General features: G+C 32.4%; 1 protein-coding gene across 1 annotated transcript in view; it reads right to left on the reverse strand.

Moving 5' to 3' along the window:
• Positions 1-19,476, reverse strand: part of LOC108776611 (calmodulin) — a 92,547-nt gene that overhangs the window by 34,911 nt on the left and 38,160 nt on the right. The window contains exon 3 of the mRNA XM_018543280.1: positions 15,271-15,414. Within this exon, the coding sequence (XP_018398782.1) occupies positions 15,271-15,414 (144 nt within the window). The remainder of the gene's footprint in view (positions 1-15,270; positions 15,415-19,476) is intronic.

Below are 19,476 nucleotides of genomic sequence, written 5' to 3' on the forward strand. Positions count from 1 at the left end.
CATTTCTGAATACTATCCACATTTCTGAAAATTTTCTACATTTTTAAGAATATTTGAATTTCCGAGAATTGCGAGCATTTCTAAATTTGTAGTCACACGTCATTCTTGAAAATCGACGAAATATTGAAATTAAAGAAAGAAGCTAAAGCAAATAAAAAAAACTACAAATTACATATTTTAATTTCAAAGACTAAAATTTAATTTTTCTTTTTATTTACATTATAAACAGAAATATAACGATTTAATAAATTACAATTTATTAGATACTAAATAGACAGAAATCAATTTTATCATTAAAAAAATTACATAATCAAATTATTAACATACCGATTCATCAAATAATTCTATTAAACATCATATTTATTAATTCTTTTAAATATCATAGCAAACATTTTTATAAATCGTATTGCAACCAGATGACATCTTAAACGTCTTTTAAATACTCGTGTTTTTGAGTTTAGCCTTTAGCAAAAGAGTCATAAATTGCTTTGAAATCTCGGTATGTGTGTTTAAAAAATCAACAATGTAGAATCCTCGAAGGAGCGATTTTAATTACGCCACTTTACTTGTAACTTTATCTTTCAAATTTCGCTATTAATTAGGTAAGGCAACATTTTGCCGCGGAAAAAGTTTGAAAGATCCCATAATTAGATTCTCCAGTGTTATGTAAACAGTTATGTGATAGTTTAGACTATCAGAAGCTAAGACTACGATTATCTAGAATGAGAATAGGCGGGCGATTTAATCGAGAGATTACTCTAATTCCAAACAGAATCTCGCGTAGAATTAATCAATATGCGATTACAATCATCGATCTGCCCTACGTAATTCCCCGGTACCCATTTCCTAGTAGGTGACCTATGGACCGGACGTGTGTGCAGGATGCCGTCGTGGATGACAGTCACACGTACGCGTACGTATTACAATTACACATGCAGGTACACAATGGACGCCACTCTGACGTGTACAACCCCGGGGGGTATTTTCTGCTATATCATATAGCGCGGATTCGTCGCGTGTATTATACCATGTATTACATGCCCCACGTACGTACGTATGCGCGGGCATACAAATTGACTGCGTGTTACGATACGAACCGATCGGGATTCCCGATGAAATTCCATAGGCGTGACTCGGCCAGGGGGACGATTGAGGAGAGATAAGGATCTCGTGCCTCTCGCTCTCGCAATCGTGTCTTCGGAGGATCCCAAGGAGGAGAGTGGATCAATCGCGTGACCCGATAAGAAGCCCCGCGGTGTTGGCATATTACGAATGTCACGGCCGCATAGTAGCCCCGCATAACCCCGAAAATTCTCGTGCTATTATTTTTCTCACCCGTCGCACTGTGTCGCGTAGATGTCGCAAAAAGCGTCGATTATTGGCTTCGTTTCGTGCACCCGTCCATCCCGTTTTGCATCAATGTATCGTTTTTCCTTGCTTTCTCCCCTTCACGCTTCTACAGCTCGTTCTCTTTTTTTCTGTTAATCCGCTCAGTCGTTAAAATTCTCATTAAATCCGCGGATGTGGCGATCATTTCGCGTTTTAGACGGCGGCTGCCTGTCCTATCAAAGGTACAAGTTACGTAACGAGTTACGTATCTCGCGCGAAAGAGATAATAACTTTCTTGTAAAAAAAAAAATAATGCTGCGTACTCGCAGCTTTTCACCTTACGCGCGGTACGACAAATTCAGTGATTAACCTTTAATCGGGCGTGCTTTTTCCGGCCGAACATTAGTATAGGCGCGTGCGGTACTGAATGCCGCGCGCATTACAAATTTATTATTTAAATATTATAATAATTGGATGAATAATTGAATAATCGTCATAAAAGCAAGTAAAATATTATATATTGATAATAATGTATAATATTAACATTTAACTATAATATTAAAAGTTTATGTCTACTTTCTTATAAAATTAAAAGTTTGGTTAGATAAATAAAATTAGGAAATTAAAAATACGGTAATAATTTTGCTTAAAAATAAAGACATTAATACCTAATCTAAAGAGTTATTAAACATTAATGTGAGTAAAAATAAATTAAAATATAGGGAAACAATATCTTGCATTATTACAATTAGTTATGTAAGTTAGATTTTACTTGTTTTGAGTTTGCACTTCATGTCGTAAAATGTGTGTTTTATTAATTGTGGAGTAGATAAAAGGATCTTAAGCTAATCACTTAATACGAAAAATGCAATTGCGCTATCTTATGGTCGAGATGTGAAATGAGGAATACAAAAGGTCTGTAATAAAAAAAAAGACTTGCATTAACAATGATTTTTCAGAAAAACAAATTTTGGACACTTAGTACCGCGGCGCACCCGATTAAGGGTTAAGCCGATTGACAACCGTTCACCATTGCAGAACGATAAACTCCGTTAGATTAGCCATCACTCCAATTTTCGAAAACATCGGTTTTTTTAAATGAATTTTCAGCCCTCCGGTAAACACAGGTCTCCGACTGTCTTAACTTTTAAAACCTTTTTTTTAATTCGCGAATTAGTCATCGTCAGTATTTATATCTTACCGGTAAAAAAATGTAAATTATTATAAAATATTTTTGTAACATATTCGATTATTAATTCAACATAATGCGAGTATGTTATTTAAATATTTTGTTACATTAATTTTTAACTTTTATTAGTATGTCAAAAGAATATAATTTATGTCATAAATAATTACATAAATAACATAAAAATAAGATATTTTCTAAAACGTAAACTTTAAAGTAAACGAATCTCTTTTCCTCTCTTAGAGAGAATACCATTAGAAAGTAAAAACTTTGATCGTGATAGTCAACAATTGATAGGAGAGCCGTCGGTCTCCAGCGAAATATTAATCGAAAGATGATAACTGAGTTCAGGACTTGTCTTCTTCTCTTAATTTGCGTTCTTTCCTCGTGTTTCTGGAATCTCTCGATTTCCGACTGTCATGACAGATTTGTGGATCATTTCGTTTCGTTTGTTAAGTGTCGCGGTAGCGCCGGTATGAAAACCACTTGCTCTCGAGACGAGAATTTAATTCTGGTGCGGACACGCGCTCGAGGATATGAATCGCGCAAACTACTGAACTCCTACGTATGAAGGACTCGTGTGGTTGGGGCGCGATTTCTCTCGTCTTTTGTTCCTCGCGATTTCATAATATCGTCAGGAGCGGAAAACAACGCTAAATTGTAAACAGCCGATATTTCGAATCCGATAATACATCGGCAATCGAACGATCTTCAATTCCGTCACGTTATCCTCGTCCTTCTGAGATACGCAAAACGAGAGACAGAAATAGAGAGGTCAATAGGAAAAGTAAATCAGAGTCAGAATTCGAATCATTAATTAGATTCTCTGCACTGTTAAATTCATAATGGTAAATTATATCCAATTTAAATTAGATATTCTTAATCATTTCTATTATCGTTGCTCCTACTTGTGATATGTCGTTAATTTATCTTTAAAACAATGGAGTTAAACCATTTCGTTCAAGAAAATGTATGAAACTGAAAATGTATTAATTTAAATTTTATTATTTAGGTGCATACGTAATAAAAACACGTTGCTTACTTTGAAACTAAACAAGTCAACCGCAAAAATACAAGATTGATTTACACACACATAGTTAAGAATAACAAATGTTATTTAATTCAAAATGTTTAATTCAAAGGATTGGAGTTACCATTGCTCCTTTGATGTCTAACACAGTGCAGTATAGGACTACGTTCCGTAGTACAACATTGTAAAAAAAAAAAAAGAACAGTACGGTTGTAACAGTTATAGTTATAACATAAGGCGCAATAGAAAACAAAAAAATAAAGATAGAAAAAGAGAGAGAGAGGGAAAAAGATAAAATCATAGCGGCAAAACAACAATATACGGGGTAATCTAGATTGCGATACGTCGAGATCGATGGAAACGAAGGCGATTCGCGAAAACCGGACAGTATTTGCGGAACGTTATTACTTTGCGCCGAATAGGAGATCCATCACGCGGCTAGATCGATCGAACTTGCGATATCGTTTCGCCCTGTAACGATGATACGTACTCACGGAGAATTAAATCGTGAAATAAAAGCAATAGAAAGACGGATGCGCAGATCGAAACTGCAGACGGATTGTTGTAAACGCGCTGAAACCTGATCTATACACACACGAAATATTTTCAAAATTGTGATTTCTTGACAATTGTAACTCAGGCGGTACCAGCTGATTGCAATCGCGGAAACTTTCCGTCGATTGTCACGAATTAATATATTGATTAAAGATTGCATTGTAGAAGATATGGAAACGATAAAAGAACAGAGAAACACACAGGTTTATGCTCGTATCTTTTGATCATACAAAACTATTGGAATTCGGAAAAGCAATGCTTGTTCAAGCGAGACTAAATGAAAGAAAGAAAGCAAGATTGCTTCTTCAGCGTGCATAAATATGAAGAGCAATTAAATTATCTTCTAGTTTAATATGAATACAAAATTGAAATTTAACATTGGGTTACACAGCGTTATTATTTTATAGTAAAGTTGATTGCTATACGCGCTGTTTAATTAATAAAGTTTGAGCTTTGAAAACGAGATTTTGTTTTTGGTTCTATTTATCCCGAAGGTATAAAAACGGACTTGTATTTTTACAGAATGGAGTGTAATTTAATTCATATGTTGTAGTAACCACAATTTTTTTCTGCTAATTCAATTTTTATCTCATGGGAAAAAGAATTTATTTCTCGAATAAGTGCTGAATAAATGCCGCTCGTCGCTCGCATCGCCGGTATCATTCAAATTGGCTGGTACACGTATCGAGGGACGGCTTTAACTTATTCACCACGGCGGTATGCAGCCACTATAAATCTCTGGAGCGACGTAATAGTTGCGATTGCGATAACTTCGCTAGCAAACTGCGCGTCTCGTGCACGTGATGTTATTTATAAAGTGATTCTATCAGAGAGAATCGCGCCAACAAGGAAAGTCCGAGAAACCGGGCGAGGACGAGTCTGAATTGCATTTGATCTGCAGGCCTATTCTGTAACTTTTAACGCAAGTTTCGTTATCATTATAACGCCACTGCGCAGCTTTCTTACCACAGTAAAAGAATTGGTGAATTCTTTTACTGTGGTAATAATAAAATTTCTTCTTCTGGTTGATCGATCAAATACTTTAAAACGTTTATAGCTGGAGTCTGTATTGCCAATCAGACGAACATTTTATACTTTTCTTTCTTTGTATTTTTTTTTCGTCTTTCTTCTGTCTTCCGACAGAATAAAAAATGCTTCTCCAGAACAAACAAATAAATGTGAGCAAACACCAAATATTTACTTACATATACAGAAGTATATTTAATGAAAATTAAAAAAATTTATATATAATGTTCCGTTATCTCCTTTAAGTTATTTCTAGGTTGTGCATTTACGCATAAAATATACTAATCTACATTTATGTATATACAATGCAAACTATGTAAACACTAAGTTTTACTGGCCAACAATGTAAACAGTTTATGGATCAATGAAACCTGTTTTTTGTCGTTGCATTGGACTGTGCATTAAAACTTTTATTTTATTTGTATATTTTTATTTGCCAATATTAAAGTTAGTTACATCACAATCATAAAATTTAATTACTTCTTTCTGTATCATATTTATAATAATACACATTTTACTTATATTGTCTGCTTGAAAAATATTAGTGTAAACTTTTTAGTTTTAAATATATTCACATATCAAATGAAAAGTATCTACAATAATAAAAGTATCCTAATTGAATCAAATATAAAAATATTATAAACCCTTGAATTTATGATTTTGTCAAAAATGTAGCCACTTCAGTATCTTCTTAAGTGTAGAGACTGTGTTTCTTAAACACAAAAAAATAGCCTTTATATTCACCGCGAGGTCACCGAGCAGGTTAAAAAAACCATGTCGCAACGGGACTTACGTCGAGCAGGAGCATTTTATGCGGATTTGCGCGCTCACGATAGCACGATAATTTACGGCATCGCGGTTGCAAATGTGGTGGAGTCGCGCGCGTGGGCGAAGCCGTAATGCGATCGGGGCAACATGAATCTTTGAGAGAATCCCGGGCTGCTTCCGGAGCGGGATACTTCCTAGCTCCTCCGCCCCGTGTACGTGCCGGAACTTCTTGAAAACTTTCCCTTTTGCCGCAGTGGAACGACGTAAAACGCTTCCGTTTACCGCGACGGGGCGGAACGGCGAGTACCGCGAAACTCACGAAATTCATTCATAAGAGAATAAGAGGGTCAGCGACCTTCTCAATAGCGAAGCAAATCGAGGCAATCGGCAATTTCTCTGTAGTGATTTGATTGCTTCGCTGCAGCAAGCCAACGGCACGGTGATTCTACGAGTACACTTCGATTTCGCGAGATACTGAATACTGCCAGTCACTTGATACCGTTTACTCACGCTGGTAACCTAAAAGGCTTTCTTCACATGCGTATGATAGTCTTCTTCAGATATTTCTTGAAGTTCTAGTTTTTCGATATCAATAAGAACCTTTCATAATTTTCAATAATATCAAAATAGACAACTCGAGTCCTTTTAATCTCTTCCTGACTTTTTGAAGATTTTCTTTTATAAAATTAAAACAAATAATTTTAAGAGTTTTATAGATTAAAAATCAATATAATAAAAAGGGTCGATGCGTCAAAGCTAAATAGACGCGCAGATACAATTCAGATGTTATAAATAAAATCAATCACAATATTTTTTATATTTTTCGACTCTAAATGGTCATCTTCAGGGAATAACTTATAACAAACAACATTCTTATAGTACACATATTATTTGTCAAATTGAAATGTTTCAATCTAACATCAAACAAAGTAAATATAAACTGTTGATGATATTTTGAGTTATGTCACTTTTGATCAATTATTCTGGATTTGTTGTAAATAAAATTTAATTTTTAAGGATTATGAAACGAAAATGACATTTGATTATGTTTCTAAATATATAAGAGTATATTCTTTTTACAGCAATATTGTTTGAACAATCAATAATTTTCTATCAAATTGAAAAATATTATACTATATTTAAAGTAAAAATTTTATATGACTGTTTAAAATTTTGTAAAATTTGAATTATATTAGCACATTTATTTAGCTCACAAGTCCTATTTATATATATCGATTTTTATTCTATTTTATATTAAATATAAAAAATAATTTATTTTATTTTCTAGTAATTTTTGTTTCAATAATCATTTATATATTCAGTTGATCAATTTTTAACGCTTCTCAATGGATATAATAATATCGAATTTTTAACGCGGTATCCAACACATGCGTATGTTTTCACACGATTCTATCCGGCTTTGTCGGATTATCTTAAAACGATTTCATATACGAGTCACTCTTTAAATAATGCAAGCAGAGAGAGAGAAAGAGAGAGAGAGAGAGAGCATTAAAAGCTGTCGCTACTATCACATAGTCCTGTTCAATAAAGAGCTAATTCCGGCCTAATTAAACGCTGCGAGCCACCTCTGGCCACCGTATTTAACACGAAGGGCTCGCGTCATCAACATGCGCGTATGTGAACATTGGCACTTAGACATAGATACTAATTATCGGTATGGAGAGGCTCTCAGAGCCTTCATTTTGGCGCATACTCAGACTACTAACGCGAGTTATAGTGAACGAGAAAACATCGACATGACACGCATGTTACTCGTGGACCGATACACCGTTCTCTCACTGTATTCGCGAAAACAGAACTGCGTTCCGTCACTAGAGATTGGCTTCATTTTCGTTTGACCCGGTCTGTACGACGCGATGTGAACATGTACCTCTAATTACTAGTGTAGAAACTTCAGCCGTTATTTCAGCTGGGCGAAATTATGTGCGTCATCGAATGAAGAATAAGTGGTGAATGAATGAAGAACCACATATACGAATGTACAATACTTCACGTTAGCCGGAAACTTCTGTGAGACTCTCAGTGGGGAGTAAATTAAAGCGTTATTAAAACTATTGGCAAACCGATCGCACACACACACACACACACATGAGAGAAAGAGTAAATTAATCTCCTGTGAATTGTTTGCTCAGAATTTGAATATCGTTTTGTTTTTCGACAGACATTGACCGAAGGCGTATTATTGTGATTAATAAAGTTTTTTCTCGCAGGAGTTGAAATTACAATGTGATTAAACAACACATCCAGCTTACAATCAAATCTCATTTGCAGAACAGACGAATTAATTAATTAAATGGCATGACTTCGCGAAATTTCCTTCGGTCGCTCGTGCAATAAGGCGTAAATTCTCGTTTATAAGTTTTCGAAAAAAAAAAGTGTTAACCACGCTAGTAACACCGCTTGTAACAGTAACGATAATAGTTACATTAACCTTGATAGTTGCATAACGATAACGGCTCATCGTTAACATGAATGTGACGGACTTCTTAAAGTCGTCGAATTTTCCGTGGAATAAGACTTCCCTGAATGGTTGAAGAAGAAAATTGGATATTTTATGCAAATGTCACGCTGCACAACAAAAATTGCACGTTGATTTATTGATCTGGTGTCTCACAAGTATGGAAAAATTATTTAGATACGTACTTAAGGATTTTTATATTATTTGTATCCTTTAAAGATGTACGAACTATTCGAACATTCAAATCACGTAATAGTCGATTCGATTTGAATTTGAATCTCTATATCGTTAAAAATATCATGAGAGAAATTGAATGTATTTTACATAGAATTTTATGTTTCATGAAATTTAATACACACATTTATTACATTTAAGATTCTACTATAACTTATTCGTTAAACTATTTATTACTTTTCGGTTATATTATCATAAGCTTCCGTTAAATGTTACTTAAATTTAAATAACGAAATTTTTAATAGTGTATGTTTTTTATTTAATACGTACATTTAAGTATATTAATCAATATTATTTTTTACACAGAAATTTTTTTACAATCTATATATTAGAATTTAATCTAATAATAATTATATTGTTGATAAAAAGTGTTTTAACAAATCAATTTGATTCAATACAAATAGAATTTTATTAACTTGATTATATTCGGATTCAAAGAAATTCGATTCGGTGTAAAAAATCTTGACTTGACTCCCATATCTCTAATGTCCTTTGAATAATATATACTACGATAATGTTAAAGGTAACATTAAGTTAAGATAATTTGTTTATAATATATATTGTATTTAATATGAATTTTTTTGTGACGATTTAAAGAGTTATATGTCAATGCATAGAATAGTAATCTGCGAGAATGAAATTTTTCGGAACAAAGAAAATGAGAATTTCTTAAGTTTGCGCGCAATCTATCTGATAGTGTAACAAAGATTTCGCGAACTTTCTGCTCAACTTCCTTTTTCTCTATTTTTTTTTCTCGTAACAATATGTACAGCAACAGCGATTTCCAAATTACGTGACTAGGTCAAAAACTCATTTTCACAAGAAATGTGTAGATATGAGAAGCCGAAAATTACGGTATTTTTCCAGCAAAAAAAATCTCATTGTTAAGAAAGTCTGTGTTGTTGAATGATTGCGTTAAAAATGATAAGAAATTGTCAATTACCATACCGCGCGCGTCATACTATTTTCCCGCAGAATTACAGAAATCCTTATAAAAATTTAATAACCATTAATTCATTTTAGGTATTAAAAGCATTGTTCAGCGCTTTTAACACTCAAAAAAAGCAATTTTCAGTATTAAATTGGCCAGTATTAAATTGGATTTCTGTATAGGAAAGTTACGTAAAGTCAATGGGCGACGAGTGGAAGCGGATAATTTCACGCGCAGTTCACATGATTCGCGATCGACGACGACAGCTTGCAAAACCGTATCTCGTAATGGTACATGAAGCACAGATTCGAGTGGTTCAAACGGAAAAGTAATTTCCCTCGGAAATATCCCTGAGACGAGACTGCTCTAACGATTATCGAGATTCGTATCGCTTCTTATTTTGCCCGCCGGTCGACCGGCGCAATTCAACTTCTTTTTTCCTTTAAATACGACCGCGACTTTTGTACAATCACGAAAATTTATCTTTTTGCTCCTCTGCTTCTCAATCTATTTTGTCTCATTTTCGTAATTTATTGCCAATTATCCTTATTTAGTAATATCTGTAACAAGAGGTCTCTCTGTTTCTGAAACTGAAACAGGGTACACTATTGGAACTTAAATTGAGATAGGTATTTGATTTTTAGTGAAAACGAAAGAGAGACTTCTAGTGCAGTCCAGTGCAGCAATAAAAACAAGATTTGATATCTTTATATCAGGTTCAAATTCCAGCTGAGATAATATTTTTCAAAATAAATTATTTACAAGGTTTTAAGGATGTTTATTCAAACAATCATTAAACTAACATTAAATCCCTTGTCAATTTCATTTGTGATATTAATACTCTAGCTTCAGTTTAGGGCTGTTTCCAAGACCGAACGAAAAGGGACAAACAATCGGCGCACAGTTTGTTTGAACTGGAAATTGTATGAATTCACAAGAAATATTATTGGACATAAAAAAGAACCGCTAATTTTTTTATAATTTCACTTTATAATTATACTTTAAATTTTTCTAGTCAGAGAGAGAGAGAGAGAAAGAGAGGACTTGTACTGCCGTCACCTCACTATTTACTATCCAAAACTTCGTATTTTTCTCTCTTTGTTTCTCTTTTTTATAATTTTAAATATTGTTTAAATCCAATTGCCAGTGGATGCAATAAAGTTATTATTATTATTATTATTATATTTCCCCGTGTCGGACCATTAAATTCTCTTTTTGCAACCATTTGGCGCATTAATGGAGTTGGGGCCAAGTGTTAACTCGGGAATCTCTTTTCGCGCCAACCTAATTCTCAGAAATTATCACTTTCGGAGCTCTGCTAAAAAGCATAGACGCGCTGCTCTCCACAGCTTGCATCCGCGCGAATGAATTCCACCTCGCGGATAACGCTTGTTCCCGAAACAATTTACTTCCGCGACCGTAATTACTTTGTCCTTTGGAACATGCAAAGGTTTCGATTCATACCCCCAATACGTTCTCGCATGGATTTTAATAATCGCTTCGCTTTTTTCCCCCAATTCTTTTGTCGTGGGAACAGAACGACCGGAAAACACCGAATTTCCGCCGAAACTCGTTTTATCGAGTTCTCTTTCGAAGGGCTGCGATCGTTTTTCATCGCGAGCTTTATCCCGTAATTCTTCTGATTACAGAAAATGATTGGTAATAGCCAAACGTTGTGGAGCAGACTAGCAACAGGTACAAGGATTTGTACCATCCAGCATCAATACGCCGACCCATTTTCGTTTCCGAATCATCAATGGTGACTTGACAGGAAAAGTATCGATTAGTATTATTGTGTATTATCGGATTAATTAATCAAGGCAAATATATATTGTTAATAATATTTAGAGTTGTGTCATTTTCGATATGAATTATTAATTTGTTATAATTTTATAAAATCGTCATAATAAATTTATAGTTTTTTAAGAATTGTGAAATAAAAATGATATTGATTGTGTTTTAATATTTTGACGTATTGTACTATACATTATTATAATACATTACTATAATTATTAGAATTAATATACAAAAGTTGATAGCTATTATAGTCAGGATCGTCTGCAGACATATTGTTATTTTACTTAACAGGTAATTATTAGCTTATCAAATAACAGACAAAAGAATATATTCTGAAAAATATGATATTTTTGTAATTTTCGTTTTACACAACGCTTAAAAACCACTCTTTTTTAGTATAATGATTTTAATATCTTATAACAAAATTTTATAACAAATACTTATTTAAAATTTATTTAAAAATGACATACTTAACTCAAAACATATATTACCAACAGTTTATATTTATTTTGGTTAACTAAAACAACTACATTCAAGATAGAACAATTCATTCTTTATATATTTCTTTATATAATATTCTTTATACAATTCTTTATATAATTTTTTATATAATAATTCTTTAAACTTGGATCGTTAAAACAGTCTTAAGCTAAATGTTTTCTGTAGAAGTCTTTTTTTGTTTACACAAACAATACAACTCAAACTCTTTGTGTCTTCTCTTTTGTAAAAGATATTATATAATCCTTTTAAAAACTTTAAAAAGTAAGAATGATACAAACACGATTAAAGAACAAATTGTAAAGTTAAATTAGTTTACTTTTTTATGTGATTGATAGAGAAATAATTTTTATCTAACTCTTATTTATGATCATAAATAAAAAATCACATTTTCTAGCAATAACTTGTGTTAGTTTTGAAGTAAGGGAATAATATAGGGTACAAAGAAAAATTTTAATAAATTAATCTTTTCATTTAATAATTTTTTAAATATCATTAAAGAGCATAATTTTTCATTTTTGTTTCTGGTGCTAAAATAATTCCTTATAACTCCATATATACTAAAAGATTTTAACGTCAGGTAATAAACAATTCTATTAATAATCAATGGACAAATAAAGAAGATATTTGAAATTTACAGAAAGAATAATTTTACTAACATATTTAAAATTTTACTCGATATAGATCTGAAAATAATGTTGGAAACTTAGACTGATTACTAGAAATTACAAAATGTTTTGCTTTTCACTTTTTAGTTTTTAATATAATTATTTTGGTGGTCCAACAAAATTATTTTCCATTTTAAAGTTATTTGCTGTATCCAGCAAAATTTGAGATTTTTCAGCAAAATCATTTTGTCCGTGTAAGAGATATCTATTCCTTTCTACACATTTCATTCGTCTCTTATTTCATCAAATATGGTATGTTCTGAACCGAAAGTATGTTCTGGTCATAAATACGCTATCGGGAATGTTTCGAAATACTGTCGTTTGCGCTACATAACAAGTTCGATTGAAAGAGGCAATGTGGATTTCGCGCACAGACCTTTTCGTTAGATAATAAAACATCACTGCTGTGCGCGTAAATACGAAGGGAAAGCCAGAAGCACCACAACGAAGGGTACATTACGTAAATCCTAGCGTGGTCGTCGCGAAATTGAATACAACGTTATAAGAAGATGGAGTTCGAGAACAAGATGGAGAATCCTCAAGAATCAAGTGAGAGAGAGGTTGGCCTAGCGTTGGGAGATCATAATAAAGGGTTCGTAATAAAGAGGCTGTTTCTACTGTAGCAAGAGCACGGCATCGTCGGAATGTTTCATGAGAATTAGCTACAATTAATGCAATTTACCGACAGGTACGAGACTCCGAGTGGATGTCCGACGATCGTGCAAAATGGCGAAGACGATAAACTTCTAAGTAATACTACCAACTCGCTTTGTGCAAGTGATAACTCGAGGTGCACCTTACTTTATGATTATTGTGAAATCTCGGCAGTACACCTCGCACTTCGAGGGAAATAGTGATTTAACATTGTTATTTTGGATAATTGCTTTGAATTCGCATTGCAATTGTTTTGTTAACAGGGAGTAGTCATATCACTTTTTTTACGTAAACAATCACCTCGGATTTTTTTTTCATTCCAATTAAAATCATTATTGCTAACAACATATTATTTTTGAATATATATTGTTTAATCACAATTTTCTAAAGAAAGTAAATATAGAAACCAAACAAATATCGAACGGAATAAGTACGTTAAATAATTTATTGTGATAGTATTTTTAATAAATAAAGATTTTAGTATTAATATAGCGTTTTTATTGAAAATTTGAGAATTGCAGATTTAAAGATTCATAAAAAATAGTTATTAAAATAAAAATATGTTAAACGATATTTATTTAAAGTAATATTATATAACAATCCACATTTTTACATAATTGGTATGTATAAAAACACCCAAAGTGATTATTTCCGGGTTAAAGACACTGCATCACATTGGCATTTACGAATAAAATTAAGGTAAATTTGCGAGGTAAAGTCATACGCAGCATTGCATAAATTTACATGCATTATCATATAACAATTACAATAATAACATAATATAATATAATATGACATAATATAATATCATAATAACTAATATAATACATTGATTGATAAAATTTTCAATTTTTCCTTTAATTTCTATTTCTATACGTTTCCTATTTCACACATTTGTGAACACTGCTAGTCAATCGGTATTTCCTTTTTTTTCATCGGTTATTATATTACCCACGTAATCTATTCAGCGGCACGTGGCACGTGAAATGGGGTTTTTCAAAATGTGCGGATTGGAAAAACAAAAGGCGTGATATCGTGCGATATCACGTCTGCTAGCGGTCAATACCACTCGTTTCGATAAAATGCAGCGTTTAAATCTTCATCGAACCATTCAAATGTCAAATACAATTACGTGTTACATATTAGCCTAATTTCTCTCCATATTAATTGGATAAATCCAATGATAAACACTAAATTCAAAATAAACATTATATTGCATATTATTAAATTGTAACGTTCTGATTTCAACTGACCTATTTGAAATAATAAATACGGATAAATATCTATTAATTTAATTTCTTTCCTTTGATCATACATAGATAAATATAATGGTCATTACCTCAAATATAGCGTTTTTATTTTATATAAAAATTATTATTACACTGAAAATTGTCTAAATCTAGGTAATTTTTTTCATAAATAGTTCTAAGTAAATGAATAGTTCTAAATAAACATTTTTTTACTGTAAGTAAGTAGTTATTACTGTAAGTAAGTAGTTACTACACATAAACATATATTACTTGTAACAAATAATATAAGTTCACATTTAGTATTATGTGCGGATAATATTTATTTGCAGTAAAGAAATATTTACTTGAAAATTTAAGAAAAAAATTACTTAGATTTAGAAAAAAATCTTTTCTTTAGTGTAGTAATAATATATTTACTTAAAAATGGAATATCATTTTCTTACTTCAAAAGTACACAACTAAAAAAAATGTGTGTGACTTTTAAGTTATTATAAGTTAAGTAAACATACTTTATCAATTGTCAACAATAAATTTAACTTTATAAAAAATTATCAAAATCATCACAATTCAAAGGAGTAATTTTTTAAAAGTTGTGAAACAAAAGTAACAAAAATAATTTTTGATCATGTTAAGAATGTACGTATATTCTTTTTTTGTCAATATTACTTGACTAGTAAAAAATTTTCTGCCAAGTTGAAAAATAGTTGTTCGTCCTTCCTGGGAAACTTAATTTTTTGAGTGTCACTTTTGAAGTATAGAAACGATATGAGCTTTCCAAGTGTCGAATACAAACGGAAAAACATTGCAATCGAAACTCGTTCTAACTTTACTGTAGCCTAAGATGGATAATAGAGCTGCCGCTCACCGTCAATGTCGATTTCCTGCAGCATCGTTCTCAGCTCCTCCGCTCTTGCAAATTGTCCCAAGGAACGCATAACCCTGCCGAGTTCTTCTTTCGTGATAGTTCCATCGCCGTCTTTGTCAAACAATCTGAAGGCCTCCCTGAATTCTGTTGAGGAAAAGGAAAAGAAGAAATCCAGCGTGAGTAGCTCTAATATAATACAAATACGTTTCGCTTTCCGTACTGGAAATAAGTAAAATTACTTCGACTTTCTCAGTCTCTGGGAAAATTGTACGGTGTTAATTGTTTCACCGTTTACTCTCATTTACGATTCAATTTTAGAGCAATTTTTTCTAATCTTCTACATTAATTAGATTGGGCATAGTGCGCTTTGAATTTTTCACTTTAGCTGAGTATCCTGACCCGTTATGGCACTAATGTCAAGCGTCCTCTCTAGAATTGCCCCTTCAGAGATGGTCACCGACGGAGCCGGTTAACTGACTAAAGGTATAGTGGTCGAATTCCCGGAGCGAATTTGACGAGGTACAAGTACAAGCCGGTGCGGGTTCGGTTCGACGGTGCTTGACTCGATCGTTTAATGGCCTCGTTTCTCGCGCCGTTGATTCTGGCGGCGCATTATATGCGTATTCATGCACAATTGCTCGTACGAGGAAACTACGAGTCTCGAGGTAATCGCGATCACGTCTTACAGTCGTCTTATTTACGATCTCAGATGCATATCGTGCGAAACGAAGTTATATATTATGTTAAATTGCAGATGCGGTTTCAGTGATCGCGTTAGGCACAGAAATCAACCGAGGCAGGTGGATTGAGACGGGAAGTCGAGAACAATTCTTCTTCTTTATCTACAGATTTTCGCCTCATCAGAAATGGTACCGCTCCCGTTATCTCTGATTCTTTTATCCAATTTCGATTCCCATAGAACTTCCAAAAAAAGCTGCTATACAGGCAATAATATTTCGCACAGTGTTATTGAATCAATTTTTTTAAATTGACTACACAATAATTACTGTGATTCTTTTTTGAAGAATTTTAGCTGAACCGCGTGAAAAAGAAACTTGAGACGAGAGATGAGTTTTACCTGAGTTTCTAATAGCAACTGTAAATATCAAATCACAATTATAGATATCATATGGCCTTCACCTATTTGTTGAATCATATCACGTTTCAAAATGAGCAAGAATGCGAGCATTAGAATCGCATTACTGTAATTGACTTTGCTAATATAATGTGGATTAAAATTTAACGTCAATCATACTTCCATATTAGAGATTCCATTAAATAAATAATTTAAAACAGCATTTTTTAAAAATATTAAAATAAATTACAAAAATAATTGTAATAACATAGAAAAATCTTGATTTTAATTTATAAGAATGAATGCAAAGGAAGTAATCTTTAATTAATTTTTATATAATCCATTTTATGTATTATATAAAATTTAGTGATAGCATGTGTTCTTTCTCCTTTTCTCTGTTCTGAATCTATTTATAGTGTCAATTGGCAAAGCGGATAATAGTATAATGGTACGATAGCTGCTTTAAGAGAAACTCTTTTATACGAAGGCGATAAAGACGTAACGATTTTCCAAAAGAAATTACATTCATCGAAGTATACAAATTAAGATACGTGACTTTTGTAGATATTTTCGACGAACACAATCTTAGAAGAAGAAACTCAGTAGAAAAGAAAACAAAGAACCAGTTAAAAAACAAATTTTTTTATGATAAAGTAAAGAACGAGATTTAATCTGTGTTAATTTAATGTCATTATTTAATTTTATTCTTGTAAATTTTGAGATCGTACTTTCAAAGAAGTTTCATGGAATAATATTTAACTAAAGGATAATCGATCGCGCAGTATATAAAGTTACACCGTTTATAACAAAGTTAAATACACAATCTTTGTTTATAGTTAGACGAGTTTGATGAAAATTAAAATACATTTAAAAGCTAACTGATAAGTGCCTGTTTTGAGCTATATTATATTAAAAATATTGATAAGCACCTTCATCGTTGTTGTCTTGAAAGGAAGAACTTCATTCAGAACTCGCGACTAATATATAATGACATTTTACGTGTAATAAAAATTATCAAGAGATTGGTTATTCAGTTTTGTCGATAAATATGTGAAATCTGAATTAATGTCATTTCGCGAACAAAACTCATGTCGCGAAGTAGAAAAAAATATGAAATGGAAGAGAAAATTGTCTATTTGCATTTTCACATTGAGTTCTCTTAAAAAGAAATTGAAAGAGCATTTATTCTTTGATTAATCGGTTTTCCAGATTGGTTTCGAAGATCTCCCATAGAACATTTACGTATGGCTTAGCGAGAATAATAATTAAATGCAAAAAAGTAGAAACGATGAGCACCACGAAATGTGAAACGATATTACAAGCATTACAATGCAATTTGTTTGACGTCGATTGAAGAGATCTCTATTCATTCGACCTGATGTGAGTGGAAATGTAATATTCAATAGCGATATTTATAAAACCAGAAAGAAAAACAAGTGCATGATGGACGGCGCGTGCGAAAATAAAAAAAAAAACGTTCGACGTCTACATGACACCGTGTACGCAAAACGTGAAATTATTTATCTCGCATGCGGATTTGATCGATCAATTGGCCTGATTCCCGATTCTCGAACGTGCACTTGTCGTGTACGACGGCGATAACGGCGGGGAAAAATAATGGCTGGTTGCGCAAAACTGTGAATGAAGTTCACATACGCCGCGGTGCGGCGGAATAGCGAGCATAGTTTTATCGGGATTAACGAAGCGATGACACCAAACAAGAGATATCCCGTTTACCGGGCGTGCCAAATTGAATCCGGCGCCGTGGGCATCTCCATCATCCGGCATCTGATGCCGTGATCAAAAGAGTACAAATTTGCATTTTGCCATGCGAAGCCTGATATCATTATATGATACGAGGTGATAAATACAGGAGAAAATCATTTTTGTTCGCACGTAAATTAAATTATTATCTTAATCATATTGTTTTAATTATTAATCTATTACGTTCATATTTCACTGAAATGTCGTGGTTGCATGAGTATTTATCCGAAAAAGCCTTATATATTCTCTGATATATTAAAATTAATATTTTTTAAGAAAAAATATTGAGAGATATTTTTTTATTATATAATAAGATTTTTTATATTTATGGCGTTATATAATTATTATTACATTTTATTTTAAAGGATCTTTTGGAATTTTTGCACATCATGGAAAAAGACACTTTCAGTAAAATTAAATAAATTTTTTTATTAATAAATAAAAGTATTCGTCGACATGTTTTTGATTAGTTATAAATGAATCCTAGATTCATTTATAACTAATCAAAAACATATTTGCACGTTCTTTAATTGGATACCAGATGAATTTAGGAACTAACAATAAGTTCATTAATCCATGAAATTTATTAATTATCTTTAGTCCGCAATTAACAATAAGCATTTTATTGAAAGCATTTTTCGTGCATAATGATCCTATAATTCCTTCATAGGATAGAATAGATAATAGGGTAGAATAGATTATTCCTGTGGATAGAATTAATTATGCGAGAAAAGTTACCTGTCTCGCTCGGAACGAATGAAGACTGTGATGGGTAAGCTTGATATTTCACATGTCGCGCGACAAGTTTTTCTGGGGCGTGCCAATTGGCTATCAGATGGAGACTTTCTGGAGCCCCCGAAAAACTTGTTCTCTCAATAGGTCAATCGGCCAAAAAACTTGCTGTACGACGAATGAAATATTAGCCTAAAGCCCAGATGAGATTCGTAGCGCGTAGTTTGGATCACGTTAGAAAAAGAGAGAAAGAGAAAAGCTTCTCCGCTGAGAGAAAAGTGTTTCATATTTTTATGACTATATTTGCATAATAAAATAATTATGGTTAAGCGCTCCATTTTTATAATTATTATGACATAATGTTAGTAATAATAATTATACATATTTCTAATTATATGTACTAAAAAATATATAGTAGTTCGTACTGAAAATGACTCTAAATTATAGTACCAACCATATATTTTTTCGTATATATAGAATTATAAATATAAAATTTTGAAAAATATATATATATATATATTCATTGATATTAAATTGCTTGTCAATTTGTGATATTACGTATTCCAGTTTCAACCTAAGAACGTGTTTCAAGATCGACAAATAATTAACAATTTACTTAAAATAGAAATTTACAC

Source organism: Cyphomyrmex costatus, unplaced genomic scaffold, assembly GCF_001594065.2.
Source record: "Cyphomyrmex costatus isolate MS0001 unplaced genomic scaffold, Ccosl1.0 scaffold364, whole genome shotgun sequence".
Classification (NCBI taxonomy): domain Eukaryota; kingdom Metazoa; phylum Arthropoda; class Insecta; order Hymenoptera; family Formicidae; genus Cyphomyrmex; species Cyphomyrmex costatus.